The 20274-nt window shown below is 44.4% G+C and overlaps 2 protein-coding genes across 10 annotated transcripts in view; one reads left to right on the top strand and one right to left on the bottom strand.

The window, feature by feature from the left end:
- Positions 1–7: 7 nt before the first annotated feature.
- On the top strand, positions 8–10028 carry nsun6 (NOP2/Sun RNA methyltransferase 6). 2 transcript variants are annotated; one of them, XM_066680582.1, is made up of 12 exons: positions 8–277; positions 1982–2077; positions 2257–2412; positions 4807–4904; positions 5439–5545; positions 5645–5798; positions 5879–5960; positions 6048–6167; positions 6761–6908; positions 7999–8147; positions 8390–8515; positions 9234–10028. In XM_066680582.1, the coding sequence occupies exons 1-12, from the start codon at positions 140–142 to the stop codon at positions 9420–9422; spliced, it is 1563 nt and encodes a 520-aa protein (XP_066536679.1). In that variant the 5' UTR covers positions 8–139; the 3' UTR covers positions 9423–10028. The 2 variants fall into 2 exon arrangements, with proteins under 2 accessions (XP_066536679.1, XP_066536680.1); XM_066680583.1 differs by lacking the exon at positions 8–277 and adding an exon at positions 494–547.
- Positions 10029–13549: 3521 nt separating this feature from the next.
- Positions 13550–20274, bottom strand: part of cacnb2a (calcium channel, voltage-dependent, beta 2a) — an 86349-nt gene continuing 79624 nt past the window's right edge. For 7 of the 8 annotated variants that reach the window (XM_066680331.1, XM_066680333.1, XM_066680337.1 and 4 more), the window contains one exon: positions 13550–17678. In XM_066680331.1, coding sequence (XP_066536428.1) covers positions 17025–17678 — 654 coding nt within the window. In that variant the 3' untranslated portion in view covers positions 13550–17024. The remainder of the gene's footprint in view (positions 17679–20274) is intronic. The other variant, XR_010804137.1, reaches the window with a different exon arrangement.

Below are 20274 nucleotides of genomic sequence, written 5' to 3'. Positions count from 1 at the left end.
ATTAAAGTTTACAGACAGAGGTGGTGATGACCAGCTGTTTCTCTCAAACTCTGCCCAGCACTAACACCACAAACCCCAACACCACCCCCCAACAACGAACGCCCCGTCCTTTCTTCGCCGTGGCTTCGCTCACCACGGCATGGTTCATTACCGTCACCTACTGTGTCGGAGCCTCAGCGTTTCCACGGAAAAACTGCATTTCCCATCAGCCCCTTCATTTAGAACACGCCCTGCGATGACGTATGAGGATGCCGTGTTGTGCAGCAGAAACGTGCAGGCGAGTTGATTTATCTGTCTTTATTCTTTTCTTTTTCTCTCATCCTTTCTTTCTGGCCTTTTTTTTTAAATAATACAATATATGTTCACAGCGTTTCCGTGGAGTTTAAACTGAGTATTATTCAGAGTTAACGTACATTTCATAGAGTGGATTAGCTGAACCTATGTGTGCTTTTAGGATAGGACCTTTATTTGCTACACATGGGAATTTCTTTTTTTAATTCATCCGAGAGCTTACATTTACGTTTCAGCATAGCTGCTCGAGATGAGGGTGGGTATATGAGCTTTGCCTGACGTAAACAAGGACTACTGACGTGCAGACTGACCAATTAAATGTTTACAGAGAAGCTTATCGACCAATAACGGTAGCTCTACAGTCAGACCGTCCAATCAGAGGATTTTAGGCTACTTCACCACGCCCCCTTCTCACTCAAGCGAACCAATCGGAGTAAGGGAGGGCGGGACTAGTTTGTGAACGAAACTTCTCGAAGTTCTATGTAAGCTCTAGAAAAACAAAATCCCGGACGTTTGTGAAATTCCGCCCGGACATTTTTTTAAGTCTAAAAAAGAGGACATGTCCGGGTAAAAGAGGACATCTGGTCACCCTAGTCAAGACACTAGGTACGATCGCTTTATTTGCAGTACGGAACTTAGGGGGTGGGGCGGGATAACGTACAATCTCCTCTTTTAAAATTGTATCCGTTTACTTGAGAAATTTCTACAATATTTCGCATATGTAATTAGTCCCCGCCTTCAGCTTGAAAGCCTCGCCTCACAAGTTGATGGGGTTGATAGGTTAGTGACGTCAGAAGCCCTGGTTGTTTGAATCAGCCAGTTTGACACCATCTTTAAAACACTGCAGTTTCAAAGTAAAAATGTTCAAACATAGTGTTCACTGCTTATTTTACTCAGTCTAGCAAGTAAAAAAACAAAACAAAAAAAAACACTCCATGGACATGTTAACAATAGGGTGACCAGACGTCCTCTTTTACCCGGACATGTCCTCTTTTTTAGACTTAAAAAAATGTCCGGGCAGAATTTCACAAACGTCCGGGATTTTGTTTTTCTAGAGCTTACATAGAACTTCGAGAAGCTTCGTTCACAAACTAGTCCCGCCCTCCCCTACTCCGATTGGTTCGCTTGAGTGAGAAGGGGGCGTGGTGAAGTAGCCTAAAATCTTCTGATTGGACGGTATGACTGTAGAGCTACAGTTATTGGTCGATAACCTTCTCTGTAAACATTTAATTGGTCAGTCTGCACGTCAGTAGTTGCTCTTTTACATGCCATTAAAAAACAATGAAATGTGTCTGAATCAGCGGAGCTGTGGTTCTGGGTGGTTGATAAAGACAGCAGACTACGGTTCAGTTCCCACTTGGGCTGGACCACCGTTCTACACCAGTAAGAGTCGGTGCAAAAATCGCATTCACCTATTTCAGTAACATTACTGCAAGTCGGTCTAGTGTCTGCTAAATCCCTTAGAAATATACGTCTATGTGTATTTCTGCTTCTTCATTATGAATGGAGAAAAATTTAAATTAGTTTTCTCTTCACACTTCAGCTAAACTAACCCTTCAGTTCGTCCTGAGTGAGAAACAACATCATGAGATTATTATAGTCCTTATTGTTAATACACTATGTTCATATCTTAGCACAGAAATGTGAGAGTTTTTTAACAACACAGAGCACATTTTCATCTGCTTTACAGGGTCTGATGTCCCCGATGGACAGCAGCATTTTCCCTCGGATTGCTTTAAGGCCGGAAGTGCAAGAATATGTCCACGATGTATACACAAACAAGGAGGTAAGACATGGTAAAAGTGGCAGCATTTTCTTGGCTTTGTGTTTTTGTATGTGCTGTGGATTCTACGTAATAATAGATGAAAAGAAACCCAACACAAACAACAACAAAAACTTCTCAGTTCTCAGAGAGTTCTCAGACTTTCTGGGATCACTGTAAAATCACATTTATTTCTCTTTCAGCTGGTGTCTGAGCTGGGGCAGGAGGAAGCTGAAAGAGTGTTTGAGTCTCTACTCTGCTGTTTGTCTCACCCTCCCTCATTCACCTGTCTGAGAGCCAGCACACACCTGTACCGTCTACAAGACATTCAGCACAGACTGGAGCAGCACCTTACACAAGTGTGTGTTTGTTTTTTCTTGCCTTCTATAAATAATTTGAGAATCAAGAATCCCACAAGGCTAGAAAAATGGATAAAATTCCAGCGAGTGAAGCTTTGGCATATGTTTAATGAAAGGTCTGTTCAGACTGGGCCAACTACATACGCTATACATATGCTCCGCAGAGTGAATTTACACAGTGCTCCAGTACGAGGTCACGTGAGCCAGACAAAAGAGTTAATGTCTGAGATTAAAAAACAAAACAAAATATGGGATAAACTATGAAAGGCACATTTTGAATGAATCAGCTGAAGAAATATTACCTATAAAAAGTGAGAAATGAATTAAGATGAACCAAAGAACTTCATTTCATTCATTTGTGATCTGTAGACCCTTATGCAGTTCAGGGTCGCGGTGGTTCCAGAGCCTACCTGGAATCATTGGGCGCAAGGTAGGAACACACCCTGGTGGGGGCGCCAGTCCTTCACAGGGCAACAAACACACATACACATTTGAGTCGCCAATCCAACTACCAACATGTGTTTTTGGACTGTGGGAGGAAACTGGAGCACCCGGAGGAAACCCATGCAGACACAGGGAGAACACACCACACTCCTCACAGACAGTCACCCGGAGGAAAGCCACGCAGACACAGAGAGAACACACCAAACCCCTCACAGACAGTCACCCAGAGGAAACCCACGCAGACACAGGGAGAACACACCACACTCCTCACAGACAGTCACCCGGAGGAAAGCCACGCAGACACAGAGAGAACACACCAAACTCCTCACAGACAGTCACCCGGAGGAAACCCACGCAGACACAGGGAGAACACACCACACTCCTCACAGACAGTCACCCGAAGGAAACCCACACAGACACAGAGAGAACACACCACACTCCTCACAGACAGTCACCCGGAGGAAAGCCACGCAGACACAGAGAGAACACACCAAACCCCTCACAGACAGTCACCCGGAGGAAACCCACGCAGACACAGGGAGAACACACCACACTCCTCACAGACAGTCACCCGGAGGAAAGCCACGCAGACACAGAGAGAACACACCAAACCCCTCACAGACAGTCACCCAGAGGAAACCCACGCAGACACAGGGAGAACACACCACACTCCTCACAGACAGTCACCCGGAGGAAAGCCACGCAGACACAGAGAGAACACACCAAACTCCTCACAGACAGTCACCCGGAGGAAACCCACGCAGACACAGGGAGAACACACCACACTCCTCACAGACAGTCACCCGAAGGAAACCCACACAGACACAGAGAGAACACACCACACTCCTCACAGACAGTCACCCGGAGGAAACCCACGCAGACACAGGGAGAACACACCACACTCCTCACAGACAGTCACCCGGAGGAAAGCCACGCAGACACAGAGAGAACACACCAAACTCCTCACAGACAGTCACCCGGAGGAAACCCACGCAGACACAGGGAGAACACACCACACTCCTCACAGACAGTCACCCGGAGGAAAGCCACGCAGACACAGAGAGAACACACCAAACTCCTCACAGACAGTCACCCGGAGGAAACCCACGCAGACACAGGGAGAACACACCAAACTCCTCACAGACAGTCACCCGGAGGAAACCCACGCAGACACAGGGAGAACACACCACACTCCTCACAGACAGTCACCCGGAGGAAAGCCAAGCAGACACAGAGAGAACACACCAAACTCCTCACAGACAGTCACCCGGAGGAAACCCACGCAGACACAGAGAGAACACACCACACTCCTCACAGACAGTCACCTGGAGGAAACCCACGCAGACAAAGAGAGAACACACTACACTCCTCACAGACAGTCACCCGGAGGAAACCCACGCAGACACAGGGAGAACACACCACACTCCTCCAAGACAGTCACCCGGAGGAAACCCACGCAGACACAGGGAGAACACACCACACTCCTCACAGACAGTCACCGGGAGGAAACCCACGCAGACACAGGGAGAACACACCACACTCCTCACAGACAGTCACCTGGAGGAAGCCCACGCAGACAAAGGGAGAACACACCACACTCCTCAGACAGTCACCCGGAGCGGGAATCGAACCCACAACCTTTGAGAAAATGAAGAGCCATTTCACATTAATTAAACCTACATATTATTTAAATCACTTTCGTGTATTGTATAATCAAGCTAATGCCCCTGTATTCTGAACAGTTTAAGCTCAGCTGCTAAAATGTATTTATTTAATGGTTAATTTTGATATATTCTGCTTTTTTTGTTTCTGTTGATGTAGTAGTAGTAGTAATGTTTACGGCTGGAGATATGACCCCCAGTCTGCTCATTTATTAAGCCAGAGTAGCGCATTGTGCATGTAAACAGAGGAGTGACCTCTGTGACCCTTGATATTATCTGTGTCTCCCAGCAACAAGTGGGTGGTTGTCATGGCAACAGTGATCCCACCCCCATCCTCCGTCACCCACTGCTTCCAGATGTTCTGCTGCTTCCGGTCAGTGGTCCCAGGTATGATTGGAATTCTGTCCGAATGGAAGCTGAGAAAAGGTCAACCAAACTACTCCCAGGATTTGACTCGTCCTCTGACTCTTCTCATTCTCAGTCATTTCTCTCTTCAACCGTTTAGATTTTATCCTATCAATCTTACACACACACACACACACACACAGTAAAACGTGTCTCTGCTTTGGTCGGCAGTCTGCAGTTGGCTTCCTACATGGTCATTCAAGTATATGTGAATATCAGAGCAAAGGCAGCTCAACACACCGCTAAGACACTGTCTAACACTGCACCCTCAGTCCATTCAGAATGGATCCCTGCTAAAAATAAATTGTTTATACATCTGCATGCAGCATTTCTGAAGATCAAGGACACCCTTTTTTGTTAGAACACGAGTGAGTGAGTCACAAGGCAGTTCCTTGAGATGCTTTACTTCTTCACATATGAGCTCACAGATGTATTAGTTTAAATCTAACAGTAAAACAGGCCTGTAAACATCATTCAGAATCAAGTGTGTGTATATGAGTGTGTTCTTCTGTGCAGGGATGTGAGTGTGTTAAGTTCTGAGGTGATCGTTGGTGCTCAGTGTGGTAGTGCTGTGCTGAGAGGGGCTCATGTCTTTGCTCCTGGTGTCCTCGGTGCACCCAAGTGTAAGCACGCACACGCACACACACACACACACACACACTTGCTAATTAGAATATGAGACTATTCAGACCATCTAAAACACGTGTGTTCTTGTTTCTCAGTTATGAAGGCAGGGGACGTAGTCTCGGTGTTTTCTGACGTGGATGGGAGGTGCACCCGTGGAGCTAAAGAGTTCCAGGGCAAGAAGGTGTTTCTGGGTAATGGAGTCTGTGTGATGGACCGTGCTGAGATATTCTGTACCGAGGGACCAGTGAGGTAAAGATTCCTTGATTTGTGTTCGGAGTACTCGTTAGGAGAATGTCTGGAACTGTGCTGTATACTGTGTTGTTTTTCAGGGGTGTGGCCATAAGGATGGAGGAGGCCCTCTACCGAAGCCCTTCTTTTGATGGGGTGCTGCCAAATGAGCTGTTTTTACAGGTAGCATTGAAGATGTGGATGCAAGGTCTTTATTCAGATCCAGTAACTATTTATTAACCCTCATGTGAGGTGTGTGTGTGTGTGTAGAACCTGCCGTCAATAGTGGTGGGACATGTTTTGGAGCCCCGTCCTGGCGAGAGGATTCTGGACATGTGTGCAGCTCCTGGAGGGAAAACAACACACATAGCATCTCTCATGGGGAATAAGGTGTGTGTGTGATCAATATTATGAAGGTTATTATGTATTGTTTACCTCTTTTGAAGTAGTATCGCGTTCTATTTTTCTGAAAAACCTTCACACTAGATGTTGAAACATGTCTCTGAGGTTCTGATGGCATTTAGTAGTCTCAGGAACGTTAGTGAGGTCAGGTACATAAGGTCATGAGGTCATCACATACAGCCCCAGAGCTGTTCTGCTGTGTGGCTTCTGTCATCTGGCAGGGAGTGCATGTCTGCAGCCAGCCTCTATTATGCTTCTCCGACCTGTAATAGAGAGAACAGCACCTCTGTTGTTGCTACTCTAGGCTCAGCACTGCAGAAGCTTCTCTGTGTAACTTTTGGAGCCCATCTCTCCCTTGATTTCAGACAGTGATGTAAAGTGAAGTACACTCTAAAACTGTAGGGGTCCAGGAGCAAAAATATAAAATCTTACACAGTGTTCCTTTAAGAACCAAGCAGATGTGAATGAGACCAGAAACAAGAACATTAAATGTAGTGAAACTGGTATAAAATGGCAGCATGCTGTTGAAGGTTGAAATAAATGAATTGCTTCAGTAAACGCGACGTCTGTGTCCCTGGCAGGGAGTCGTAGTGGCTTTGGAGAAGATCAAATCCAAAGTGGAGAAGATCCGTCAGAATGCAGCGGCTCTGCAGCTGGACTGCATCAAAGCAGTGTGTTACAACAGCATACGGGCCGTGAGGTCCGATCTCACCCACGAGCCTGATACAGGTACCAATCCTATGGAAGCACATTTTTGCACTGAAATTATGCATCAGAATTTTGTCTTCAGTGAGCCTTCAAAATAAAGGGATAATGTCCAATGAATTTAGCTAAATGCACTATTTCCCCACACATTTTATCATGTCCGATGCTATGTTTATAGGGCAATTATATAAAAATTCCACAGTAGAATTTCTTCATCTTCAGGATAATAATAGTCTGTTATATTGTGTCTTTAATGAGCCTTTCAGATTTTTGAGACACTTTGAAAATAAAGAGATAATATCCGCGGAAGGAAGCTAAACGTGTAGTTTTTCCACGGTGTGGATGTTGTGTTGGTATTTCGCCATCTAGCGGCGACAGAATGCAACAACTGAAGCATTTAAGGTGGAACAGAAAATCCGATTAAGAAACTAGCGAATAAGTAGCCAACTTCAGCGTCGTGGTAGAATGGATCGATTGGAGACAGAATCGATTGCTTTTCCTTTGTATCCCGGATGTGTATCTGAATTTTGTAACTCGTATTTTGGCATCTGAGTTTGGCCTATTGGATTTGAGCAACTTGAAAATATATTGTTTGAATTTTTTAAAGCTTGAATTTTTTTTATCTGAATTTATTAACCTTTAATAATAACAGTGAAAACGTGTTATTGAAAATTCACGAGTTCAATTCAAGAGCATTTATATTCAGACGCATAATTGCGAAGTAAAATATTCAGAGGTGGAAATCTGAAGACTTAAATTCAAAAGCAACAAAAAGCCCACCATGAAGAACAATGAGTTCTTGGGCAAGACGCCTAACACTGCACTCACCTCGCAACAGTGGAATGATGTGTCTGTTGTAGATTTTATTTTGTTACTAATCATAATTTAGACGCATCAAAAAGTTATCACCTGAAACTGAGGTGGTGTATTTAGAAGTGTTATATTTTGTCACACTTTTTGTTCTTCATTAGGGACATACATTTTCACGGATTAAACTTTGGTGCACTGCCACAGAGGCCATGATCGTGCCACTTGTGAAATTCACATTTTAAACGGATATATGATAAACATATCAGCAAAATAATTGTGTCATATCGTTGTTTCGTGTCCACAGACGCTCCTCCGTTCCAGGAAGAGAGTTTCGACCGTATATTGTTAGACGCTCCCTGCAGTGGTTTGGGACAGAGACCTAATATGGCCATTACCTGGAGTCTGAAAGAATTGTGTTCATACCCTCCGCTACAGAGAAAACTCTTCACGACGGTAGGGGGGCACACACACACAGAGTGAGAGGATTACTCCTTTTTTGTGATGTGCATTCATTGTCAGTAGATGGAGCTGTTTTCCTTTTTATATAGCTTACATGAGATGTGTGTGTGTGTGTGTGTGTGTGTTAATATGTATTTATGTATGAAGCTGTTTTAATGTCGTTGCTTTTACATGTTTTGAAAAAGGGTGTCATTAACTGTATACATAATAACATGAAGTGTGTGTGTGTTTTGTAGGCTGTGCGCCTGTTGAAGAAGGGAGGTGTGTTGGTGTATAGCACCTGCACCGTGACACTGGCTGAGAATGAAGAGCAGGTGGCCTGGGCGTTGAAAACGTTTCCCTGTTTAACCCTGGAACCACAGGTAAGTAAATGAGTAGACACGCACACGCACGCGCGTACACAAATATTTTGCTTCTGTTTCTTTGCACCTGTTCTTCTATGGTTACGACCTCCCGCCCCCCCCAACCTTCACTGGAGAACACTAGAACTGTCTGAATGTTGGAGATCATTGTACAGCTTCCCAACACTCACACTCAAGCCTTGGGAAGGTCTGTTGGTGTTTGCTGTTCTTGGGAAGGTCTGTTGTTGTTGAGTTGATGTGCTCTAGGCTTTACCCACCTAAGGGCACTGGGACGCAGGACCTGTGGCTAATTAAATGCCTGTAGTCCAGTCTCCTCGAGACAGAGACAAGAGTTCTTCAAGATGAGGAAGAGCCTGAAAGACTACATGCACAAGGCTTCTGTTACTTGCAGTAGAGAGAGGGCAGGAGATGTCAGTTCTGAGTTCAGAGATTATGTAAAAAATGGGGACTCTGCAAAAGAGTCAAGTTCTAAAGTAGCGTTCTAGAAGAAAGTAGCAGTTAATCAGCACTGATGTTTTCTTCAGCTCTTTAAAAACACGATGACTAGCTTGTGGCCAACTGTGCAGTCGCTCCAGAGCATCTCAGTTGTAAATGCACACCATTTTATCCATGAGTGCATCTTAAAGTAGTGGAAATCATTTATTTTAAGGGGTCTCTGTAAACGTTTGGGCACATGATAATGACTGGATCTTCTACTTTTTTTTAAATTCTCCTCCAGGAACCTCACCTTGGTTCCCAAGGCATGGCTGGAGCGGCGTTGACGCATGACCAGAGGCGGCTGCTGCAGAGGTTCCGCCCAGAGTTAGCATGGGGCAGATCCTGCGATGGCTACACTGCCGAGGACCTGCAGCTAAAAGCCAGCACAGACACTATTGGCTTCTTCATCGCCAAGTTCAGCAAGAGATAACGTAGGTTTCAACTACACAATCGCAGTCTCCTTAAATACCCACGTGTGTGCACAGCTGTGTGTGGATGTGCGCTGGAAACGGGAGAAGCTCCGGGAGAGAGATGGAAGGAGAGAAACTGGATGGAGGGAGGGATAGAGGGTAAAAGAGGAGGGCGAATGGAAGTCATGAATGGGAGAAAAAAAAGCTGCAGAGGGTGGTTTCAAGAGCACTTCTGCTTCCGTTGCCATGACGACAGTGACGACACAGCTGCTATGGTGACGGTGGATGCTGCGTGACTTTTGGACTGTGAGCAGGATTCAGTGTGCAGCCAGACGACGAGACGGTATCAACAAAAACACGCAACAAATTGAGTCATGTTTACTATGTATGGAGTGTTTTAGCGGTCTGTGTACTCAGTGTGTGTACTGTAAAGACTGGTGGAATAATACAGTCTGACCACACAGCATTTTCTGTTATGAATGGATTTAGACATTCATTCATTCTTCTTCTGTAACTACTTTATCCTGGTCAGGGTTGTGGAGGGTCTGAAGCCCACTCACTGGGTGCAATTCAGGAACTCACCGTAGATGGAATAAGACCTTAATTGCAGAAATAAAATTTTTACATGACCATTTTCAATCTCTCGTTATCCCTAAGAATTAAACAGGCTGTCTTTGTTTCTGCGCTCGTAAGTCTGACGTATGAACTGTGCCTCACTATAAAAGCAGTTTGAAACACTCCTAACATCAGAGGGAATGGGAGGGGCTAAACTCCCTCTCGGCCACATAGACGGATGTGTGTAACTGAGTTGGTTCTAGTCATTTATTCGTTATCTGTAAGCGATGGGTCCTACCTGGAATCATTGGGCACAAGGCGGGAATGCACCCTGGAGGGGGCGCCAGTCCTTCACAGGGCAACACACACACACACACTTACACATACAAACACTTGAGTCGCCAGTCCACGTGTGTTTTTGGACTGTGGGAAGAAACCGGAGCACCCGGAGGAAACCCACGCAGACACACGGAGAACACACCGCACTCCTCACAGAAAGTCACCCGGAGGAAACCCACGCAGACACAGGGAGAACACACCACACTCCTCACAGACAGTCACCCGGAGGAAACCCACGCAGACACAGGGAGAACACACCACACTCCTCACAGACAGTCACCCGGAGGAAACCCACGCAGACACAGGGAGAACACACCACACTCCTCACAGAAAGTCACCCGGAGGGAACCCACACAGACACAGGGAGAACACACCACACTCCTCACAGTCAACTCCTCACCCCAACTCATTTGTTACTCGAGTTGTTTAGTTTTGTAGCTCTTTCGCTCTGTGTTTACTTTCATGCAGTTAGCGCTCTCCCAAAGAGAAATGAACACTAGCAGGTCTGGACAAGCCACTTGGATTTTTTCACTCATTTACCGACACTGGGGCTTCGTAAACACATTAGACTGGTTTCCAGGACACAAACAGTCTAGAGCGCAGCAAATGATGAGTGTAAAGTGTTTTTTGATGACAATTACAATCATAGACGTTCCCTTTAACAGATGATTTCCATTTTGTACATCTTTAATCAGACATCAGGGGTGAAACCTAGTAATAGTTTGAGGGGGAACCTAGTAAGAGATAAATTGATTTTCATTTTAATTACCTGTGTAAATCAATAAACCACACATTTGGGGTGGACTCTTCCAAACACTGCTTATTTACCCAAATGTATCCACTAGCAAGGGCCCACATGACCACAGCAGAAGAGTGCATACAGCCATCGTCCATCCTGCGTCAACAGTGGAGTATATGTTTCTGCCATACAACTGCGTGGACGCCTTAATGGTCCATTTACATTGAGATGTACAAAATGGATTTGGTAAGTGTTGTTACAGCGTGTTAACGTAGATGCCAGTGTCAACATTATGAGATATGCAGAGGCCCCTGCTACTGAGGACAGCATGCATGGCCAAAAATATGCGGACACTTGGTTTTCCAATGTTTCTTCATAAATTAAAAATAGTGGTAAGACCGGGATGTCTGTGTCGTGTTGTGAACATCTATAGGTTTAAATAGATGTACTTTCAGTTTTCAAAAAGAGGAGTTTGGTTTTACATTCTGTAGTTTATCCCAAACCACTCATTAACTGCTCAGTCAATATCTTGTTGGATTTGCTTTGCAGACTGTCACAAATCTACTGGCTGCATGACTCTGCACTGGGGCCCACAGCTGACAGTTCTGTGTCACTATGACACATGGCTTTCTATTACTGGTCATTATGATGGACTGAGTTTGAGGGGAAAGTTGGAAGGTCGTTGTAGGGAGTTGGGCTAAAGCTGAGGGCCCAGATTTGAAGAAATACAGACTGTGTGGGATGTGTGTGTAGACACATGGGTGGAGGAAATCATCCTGCTGCCAAATATAGTCTCCTCTGTTGTCATGCGCGTCGTTATGACGACTGAAAAGGGGCGGGCCTTCCCACCTGGGACATTCTGAGATGTTTTTGTAGAGACTATTTATACTGCAGCCACCGGCTCCATTTCTCATGCTTTTAATTCTCTATTCAACATCGTCACATTCCCATTCCCATTCTCTCTCACACACACACACACACACGTTCATCAAAAAACAAAAATGTATATATTAAAAAAAGCCCAAACATTTATTTCTTTACATCCTCCTCTCCCTCATATTCAGTTAAATTTTATTATTTAATCCCTTTTCCTCCTCTTTTTAAACACATACACCATAAAGCAACATATTTACACTGTTTACAAACTGTGTCCCACACGTAGCGCTGTATAGAAACGCACAGCGACCCGAGAGTGAAGTGAAAGTCTCTTATTTTTGGAGCGCAGCTGAGAATGGGTCAAAAGAGCAATTACAGGCTTAAGCTGAAACACAGGAAGTCCCACTCTGCTCCAGTGAACTCAGCTCCCACACAAATCAATGGCTGTGTGTAAGAAACAAAGCCTAGACACACACTTGCTGCAAACCACACAATTCAGGTTTAACATTAGCTCACAGCATGGAGAAATTCACCTTACACTCTAATTATAATAGTTTGGAAAAATTGGTTGAATTGCCCTGTTGAATCTGGTCTAAATTAATGATATTTTTTATAAGATCAGGGGGTCATGATGAATGGACCAATAGAAATGCTCCAAAACTACTCTCAATAAAATCATATATGTGCACACTTCCTTTACCATTTTGGAGACACCCACTTTCCTTTGGACAGCCACTCCAGGACAGCTCAACACGCTTGGAGGAGAACCCCAGCTGTTCATATCTGAAATACCTGCTAACAGATGCTTGAGCTGGCTTGCACTGTACTTGAAAGATGTAGAGAGTAGAGGGTCGAGGCCAGATGTGATTTCTTGGAATCCTGATGCATCTTGTTTTTCTTTGATTTGAAGGAACAATGCTGGTCTGCCAACAGACTCACTTCCGAAAACATCTAGAAATATATCATATTATTTTTACAATCTCACAGTGAGAAATAAATCAACAGTAAGATGTTAACAGTAAGATCTTATATTAGTAGTATTTTTGGCAGCGTAGCTTTAATAATGAACTTAACATCTTATGCGTATTGAACATTTGACTTGCATATATTCATTCATTCATTGTCTGTGACCCTTATCCAGTTCAGGGTCGCGGTGGGTCGCAAGGTGGGAATACACCCTGGAGGGGGCGCCAGTCCTTCACAGGGCAACACACACACACACAAACACACACACTCTCACACCTACGGACACTTTGGAGTCGCCAATTTACCTACCAACGTGTGTTTTTGGACTGTGGGAGGAAACACAGACACAGGGAGAACACATCACACTTCTCACAGACAGTCACCCGGAGCGGGAATCAAACCCACAACCTCCAGGCCCCTGGAGCTGTGTGACTGCGACACTACCTGCTTAGGTGTGCACTGTGCCGCCCGACTTGCATATAATAATTAAGTAAATATGTAATTCACCAATGTCTGCACAAAACATTTGTATAAATGGCCATGACATTTGTATAATCTTCTTTAATTTTGAAAAACGTAGAGCAGCAGGATATTGGAGGTTGTCTATTGGTCCATTCATCGTGACTTTTTAATGCAATGCTGCGTATAGCCTTAAAGGGGCCATCAGTCAAACATTTCCTCCACTGACCCTTCCCCATTCCCCGTCAGCAATCACTCCCCCAGTCACACCCACAATACCTCCTCTTTACATGCTGCCACTAATGTAACACCACTTGACCCTTCAGTGCACCAATGGGCAGTTCCAACTACCCAGATCTGTCACATTTACCCAAACCGGCTACAACTAAACACATTTCAATCACGGGACGAGGAGGGCCATCCACACAGAGAGCAAAGCCAATCGTGCTGTCTTGGACTGTGGAGGGAAACAAAGCAAAGATTATCACATACAACCAGTCACATAAACATTATTTACACACCTTTGATGGAAACAAATGATTGTTTCTTTAATGTTTCAGCATACGGCGCATTTCTATTAATCACAGTTCATCCAAAAGATAGTCCTCAGGTGTAAGACTCTGAAATCCTTACACTCCCTGTTCACTCTTAAAGTAGACACCAGTGAATATTGCAACGATCTGACAGACGTTTCTGAATATAAAGGAGGCAGCTCACGCCACGCACTGCTGCCTTCCGCAGGACGCTACTGTCAGTCTCACAAAGCATCTTTCCAGTATGTTGCAGAACATGTCCATCTTGTTTTAGAAAAACTAAATATGAAATGTAAATCTACAAAAATAAAGGCTGCAAGCAGTCAAACTGCGTGTTAAAAATGATTGGGGTTCTTTTTTGTGCATAAGGCAGTTGCATCAAACATAGTGTAGAATTATTCAGTAACTATTAAAAGGCAAGACAAAATGTCAAACGTCACAAGGTCACGTGTTTAAATTAGTATCTGTATCTAAACAAACACAGACAGTAGTCAAAATGCAATGAGAACACACCTAGCTAAAGAACCTACCAGAAACAGAAAGAGGAAAGCTGGGAAATAAGACACAGCTTTATTTTGTAATATTCATGTGTCCACACACAGATAGAACATGTATGGATACGTGTTATTTACATTAATCTAGTCATTTTTAGAAACACCAGTCTTTACAAAGGAGGCAGTAACAGATAGCCAAGAATCCGGGAGAGGATAGCAGCACATGGTGTGTGTGTGTGTGTGCGCGCACTGCAAAAAATGATATAGCAAGTCAATCAACTTAAATCTAGTTGAAATAGCTAATATTCCTAATTGAGATTGTTGTAAGAGTAATGTTTTCTAGCCAAGCAGCTAGAGCACCTTAACACCAGAACATGGAAATCCACCAAAGCTAAGCAGGTTTGGGTCTTGAGGCCCCCGTTAACACCACTTCCACCAGCCACTCAAGCTTCCCTTGAAGCCTACGTGGATCCCAATGCCTGAGTGCAGTGTCGGGGACACTAATGAACAAAGGGCACCTTCCTTGGGATAAGACATAAATATGAGGTCATCAAAGGTCCCTGGAAAAAAAAAGAGTCGGAGTGTTACACCAGTGTCTTGCTGAATCAGCCAATGTGGTCACTTCTAAATCATCCCCTCTCTACCTAATAGCTGCTGTGTGGCGAGTGCACTGGGGCAGATCGGCTGCTGTTGCATCGTCCAGGTGTACGCCTCACGTTGGTGGTGGTTGAGACAAATCCCTAATGTTCCAAAGAAGCTAAAGTGCTTTGAGTGTCTAGAAAAGCACTGTTTAAACATTCATTCATTCAAGTGACATTTACTAGAAACAGTCGAAAATATCTCCCAATACAGTGCAACTTATTTAACATAATTAACTTAAACAAGTAAAACATGTCTTGAGAAACTACATAATATCGTATTCTTACAACAGAAACATTGGCTATAGCCATTAGATTTAAGTTTGTTTGTGTGTGTGTGTGTGTGTGAGCGAGAGAGAGAGAGATTGCCATTGTAATCTAATGTCAGGCCCAGATATTCTATATTATCAGACGTGCTTCTCCAGTTGTTCCAATAAACCTGATTTTGTGGCTTAAACGTAACTAGATCTAAGAGTCAACTAAGCCCCAAACAGACCATATGTGATGCAGACCACTGGTGTCTGAAGACTGATGAGACCCACCATGAAATAAATGTTTTATAGATGCTCTGGGGCCTGATCTGCTGCCAGGGGTCCAGCAGCTCTTTTTAACATCAGTAGTTAATAAATTCCACTAAGTGGCCTAAAAACGTGGGCATCTGTGCCAAGAAGCTGAGACTTGGCCAAAGGTGGAACTAAAAGAAAATCACAGCAGACAGACCGCCAAATCATTCAGGCAGCTCATAATTACAAACATGCAGCTCTTAATGTTCGAAGGGAACCTAGAAGTCTTTGCACCGATTTCACTTCCAGTTCGTTTTGAACTTGGTCATTGAAGCCACTCTGATTACTTTGTCTTTAAAAGGTAAAGCACTCCTTTTTCCAAATATTTAGAGGTATTCTTTATTAGTGAAAGTACTAATTTAAAAATCAGTGTTCACAATTGTAATCCAATCCACCAAACAGGCTCAGGAGTGCTCTCCTTCCAGAGAAGTAACAGTGCACCCAGTGCTGGGGTCACCAATCTTATCCACAAAGGACCTATCTGACTGCGGGCTTCCATTCCAATTTAGCAGAGGCACTCCTGATTCCATTAGCCTCAATCTTTAAACAGTTGGTTTGCTCCTGCTTGGTTGGAATGAAAACCTACAGCCACAACAGCCCTTAATGGATACGATTAGTGACCCCTGACCTAGACTCATCATGCCCAGGTTTAGCTAGGGTGACCAGATCTGAGATGCAGAAAAAAGAGGACACTTCCCGGGAGGGGTGGAGTGATGAGCTCTCGCCCCTCGCTGCTGTTGTATTCTTAGCTGTACACCACGCCCCCTTCTCACTCAAGCGAACCAATCGGAGTAGGGGAGGGCGGGACTAGTTTGTGAACGAAACTTCTCGAAGTTCTATGTAAGCTCTAGAAAAACAAAATCCCGGACGTTTGTGAAATTCTGCCCGGACATTTTTTTAAGTCTAAAAAAGAGGACATGTCCGGGTAAAAGAGTACGTCTGGTCACTCTAGGTTTAGCAAGTGTCTGTAATTGCAGCAAATGTAGAACAAATGCTGGGTGGGAATTTACTGGATAGATTATACTTTCGTTTGATCACTTTTGACAAAAACCATAGTGGATTAATGGTAAGACTCTAAGAAATTGCTAATATTCATAATATATACTTCAATAAAGCCATGTTTGATCCTTCTTTGGTTTACTTTTGTCTTTACTTTGCAAAACTGCTGATAAATCTTGTTTTTCTTACGTTTTAGGGAACAATGCTGGTCTGCCAACAGAATCACTTCCAACAAAACGACTGGAAATATATCGTAATATTCTTACAATCATCTCACAGTGAGAAAGAGATGAAACTAAAGCCAGGATGCTCAAACCTTTTGTCTCGTGGAACCGATAAGTGGGGCATAAATCGTGATTTTGAACCTCCTCATGGACTAACAGGACACACTTTGGTGGACCCAACAATAGATTACTTTTGCAATATTGTGTGTTTGTGTCTGTTTGTGTGTAGGGGTGTCACTACTCTATGTAGTGATCTCTAGCCCACTCTGTCTCTCCTCTTTTCTTGTCTCCCTCGCTGGAGCGCTGTCTCTCGTAGTCGTGGTAACGTTCTCGCTGTGGTCTCTGTGGTGCGCGCTGTCGGCTGTTTCTCTCACTGTGCTCGTGCTCCCTGTCGCCGCGGTGATGGTGATGATGGTGGTGGTTATGCTGGAGAGACGGCTCTTCCTCCTCGTCCTCGTCGTCCTCCTCCTCCTCCTCGTCCTCCTCTCCGGGGTGGTGTGGGTGTAGGTGTGTGTGTGTGTGCGAGTGTGTGTGGCTGGCTCGTGGCTCAGTGTAAGCTGAATCTCTGCTCTCCAGCGTCTCCTGTCTGGAGAGTGTCCGTCCTGTTCGGTTGTGGTGGTGGTGATGGTGGTGGTGGTGATGGTTGTGGTGGTCGGTCCGTGTGGAGGAAGAGTGGTGGTGTATGTGAGGAGCTCTCCGACTGCTCCGTAAGGGTCTCTGCTCTTCCACAGCCACGGGTTCTTCCTCCTCGGCATCGTCGTCCTCGGCATGGTCCAGACTGCCCTGTTTCTGTAGGCGATGGTGATGACGGTTATGGTGGTGGTGGTGGTCTTCTTGAGAGCCCTTCCGCTCGCCCAGTGACTGCTCCACATTCGGGTTGCCCCCGATGCCCTGGGTTAGTTCACGCAGGTGCACGCAACACAGACACACATACAGGCGTTAGTGCAGTGGAACACAATGGTTAACATTACTGCCCTCTATAGACTCAGCCTGCATTTCAACCTAATATCTATCTGTCACATCTGTAGCAAACAGTCAGTTATCTTAGGCACTTATCCCAGCACTCGTTCCGTTCCGTTCAGAGCAAACTCAGAGCAGAGAAACAACATCCAGAGCCTCTGCTCCCTACTCCTCAGTCCTGGCCTATTCTCGTTTAAAGGAACAGATGCTGAAACCAGTCTTTCCGAACAGGGCTGTGGAATTTGATCCTTGTGGTATTTTGACTGAAGAATGTCTCATAATTCATTCAGATCCCAGATCTGTTTTCACTTGTGGAGAATAGGGCATATATGTCCCATTAATGTAATGCCGATGAAAATGTTCAACTACAAAGATGACTTGAGTGTTTTGGAGCATATTCAGCCTGTTAAACACGGACTCATTTATTACCCATTTAATCAAGTACTCAGCCCTAGCCTTAAACAGAGGCAGTGGGCAGATGCTGCATCTTGGCTTCTATTCAAAGTGTGCTTTTTGTAATCAAGTTATCTGCTCTCCTAAGTGCTGTGTAACTTCTCTGAAATATTGTTTGGGGGTAACTGAATGCTACAGATGTTGCAGATCGAGATCAGGTTGAAAAATGCTGGAGTACACTCTTCTAAAAGAACACAAACCCATTTATGAACATTCAGACACACACTGGGTGATGAGTGTACAGAACAGAAGACCACTGCAAACCACTGCAAAGCAGACACAAGAAAACACTGAAAATGGTTTCAGTCACAACTCTCAGACTCAGAATAAATGTCAGATCTCTGTAGCGTGAGCATACTGCATGACTAGACCCCCTATAACCTGCAGAGTAATTAAAATGGATGGGGATCATTCAATATTGGCTGGTTGTTGCAGATACACTGGCCTGAAATGAGTTCCATAAAAATATAATTGAGTCTGAGTGCAAGTGTAACTGACCCCGCCCCCACCCCAACCCCGCTCTCTCTCACACTCACACACACTCACTCACCGAAGCTGAGGCTACCTATCTGCAAGTGGAGTAGCCTCCTCAGTCTGAACATGAGCCATAGCAGTCAATAAAGAAATCATTATGTTTACAATACGCTCCAACACACACACATACACACAAATCAACACACACTCATACTGTATATGCAGTGGTTTTCCACAAAACTGTCGCTGAGTGTAATTACAGACTATATTGCCAAAAGTATCAACTCACCCATCCAAATCATTGAATTTGGGTGTTCCAATCACTTCCATAGCCACCTCAGGTGTATAAAACCAAGCACCTAGGCATGCAGACTGCTTCTACAAACATCTCTTTCAGGAGCTCTGTGTCACCTGTCGTGAAATATCCTCGCTACTAAATATTCCACAGTTAACTGTCAGTGGTATTATAACAAAGTGGAAGTGACTGGGAACAACAGCAACTCAGCCACAAAGTGGTAGGTCACGTGAATTGACAGAGCAGGGTCAGCAGATGCTGAGACCAACTTTCTGCAGAGTCAAACGCTACAGGCCTTCAGATTAACTGTGTAAAAAGTTTTTTTTGGAATGGGTTTCTATGGCTGAGCAGCTGCATCCAAGCCTTACATCACAATGCACAATGCAAAGCGTCAGATGCAGTGGTGTAAAGCACATCGCCACTGGACTCTAAAGCAGTGGAGTGTGTTTTCTGGAGTGATGGATCACGCTTCTCCATCTCGCAATCTGATCGCACTCTACCACATGTAAAGTTTAGTGGAAGGGGATTACCTTGTGGGGTGGTTTTTCAGGAGTTGGGCTCTGCCCCTTTGTTTCAGGGAACTCGATGCTTTAGCATACCAAGAGATTTTGGACAATTTCATGCTCCCAACTTTGTGGGAACAGTTCCAACATGACTGTGCACCAGTGCACAAAGCAAGGTCTATAAAGACATGGATGAGCGAGTTTGGTTTGGAAGAATTTGATTGGCAGGACTCTGAATTCAACTGCACAGAACCCTGACCTCAATTTTGGGATTAGTTAGAGCGAGACAGGCCTCGTTCAACGTCAGTGTCTGACCTCACAAAAGCGTTTCTGGAAGAATGGTCAAAAATTCCCATAAACACACTCCTAAACCTTGTGGAAAGCTTTCCCAGAAGCTGAAACTGTTATACTTGTAAATGGTTGCCAAAATCATATAAAAGTCTATGAATTAAGAATGGGACGAGCAAGGCAGACGAGCAAGTACTTTTGGCAATATAGTGTAATAAGTGTCCATCTCATGGCAATACTATTAAAATGTCTGGCAGAAGTGAAAAGGTTAATATAATGACTTTCATATAAGTGACAGTCTTCACTCCACTAAACACTTAAGACACATTCTCCCATTCTCCCCTCTTTATCTCTGGTTCTAGCCCATCCCCATGTTTTTCATATAAATATATAAATAGAAAAGGTAAACCCTAGTGAGCATTTGATGGCATTCAGTCATGTGAGTATTAATGAGGTATTATATTGGATAATTTGTTCTGGATCAGAAAAGCCACTTTAACTCATTGTAAATTAA

The sequence above is a fragment of the Hoplias malabaricus genome, chromosome 9 (genome assembly GCF_029633855.1).
Source record: "Hoplias malabaricus isolate fHopMal1 chromosome 9, fHopMal1.hap1, whole genome shotgun sequence".
NCBI lineage: Eukaryota > Metazoa > Chordata > Actinopteri > Characiformes > Erythrinidae > Hoplias > Hoplias malabaricus.
This window is presented reverse-complemented; position numbering and strand designations above follow the sequence as displayed.

What these genes read in the sequence shown, in the direction of transcription:
- nsun6 (XM_066680582.1), top strand. Translation starts at nt 140, where the DNA reads ATGGTTCATTACCGTCACCTACTGTGTCGGAGCCTCAGCGTTTCCACG. An exon ending in TGGAGCAGCACCTTACACAA is followed by an intron (nt 2,413 to 4,806) that starts GTGTGTGTTTGT and finishes TGTGTCTCCCAG; the next exon opens with CAACAAGTGGGTGGTTGTCA. An exon ending in GTTTAACCCTGGAACCACAG is followed by an intron (nt 8,516 to 9,233) that starts GTAAGTAAATGA and finishes ATTCTCCTCCAG; the next exon opens with GAACCTCACCTTGGTTCCCA.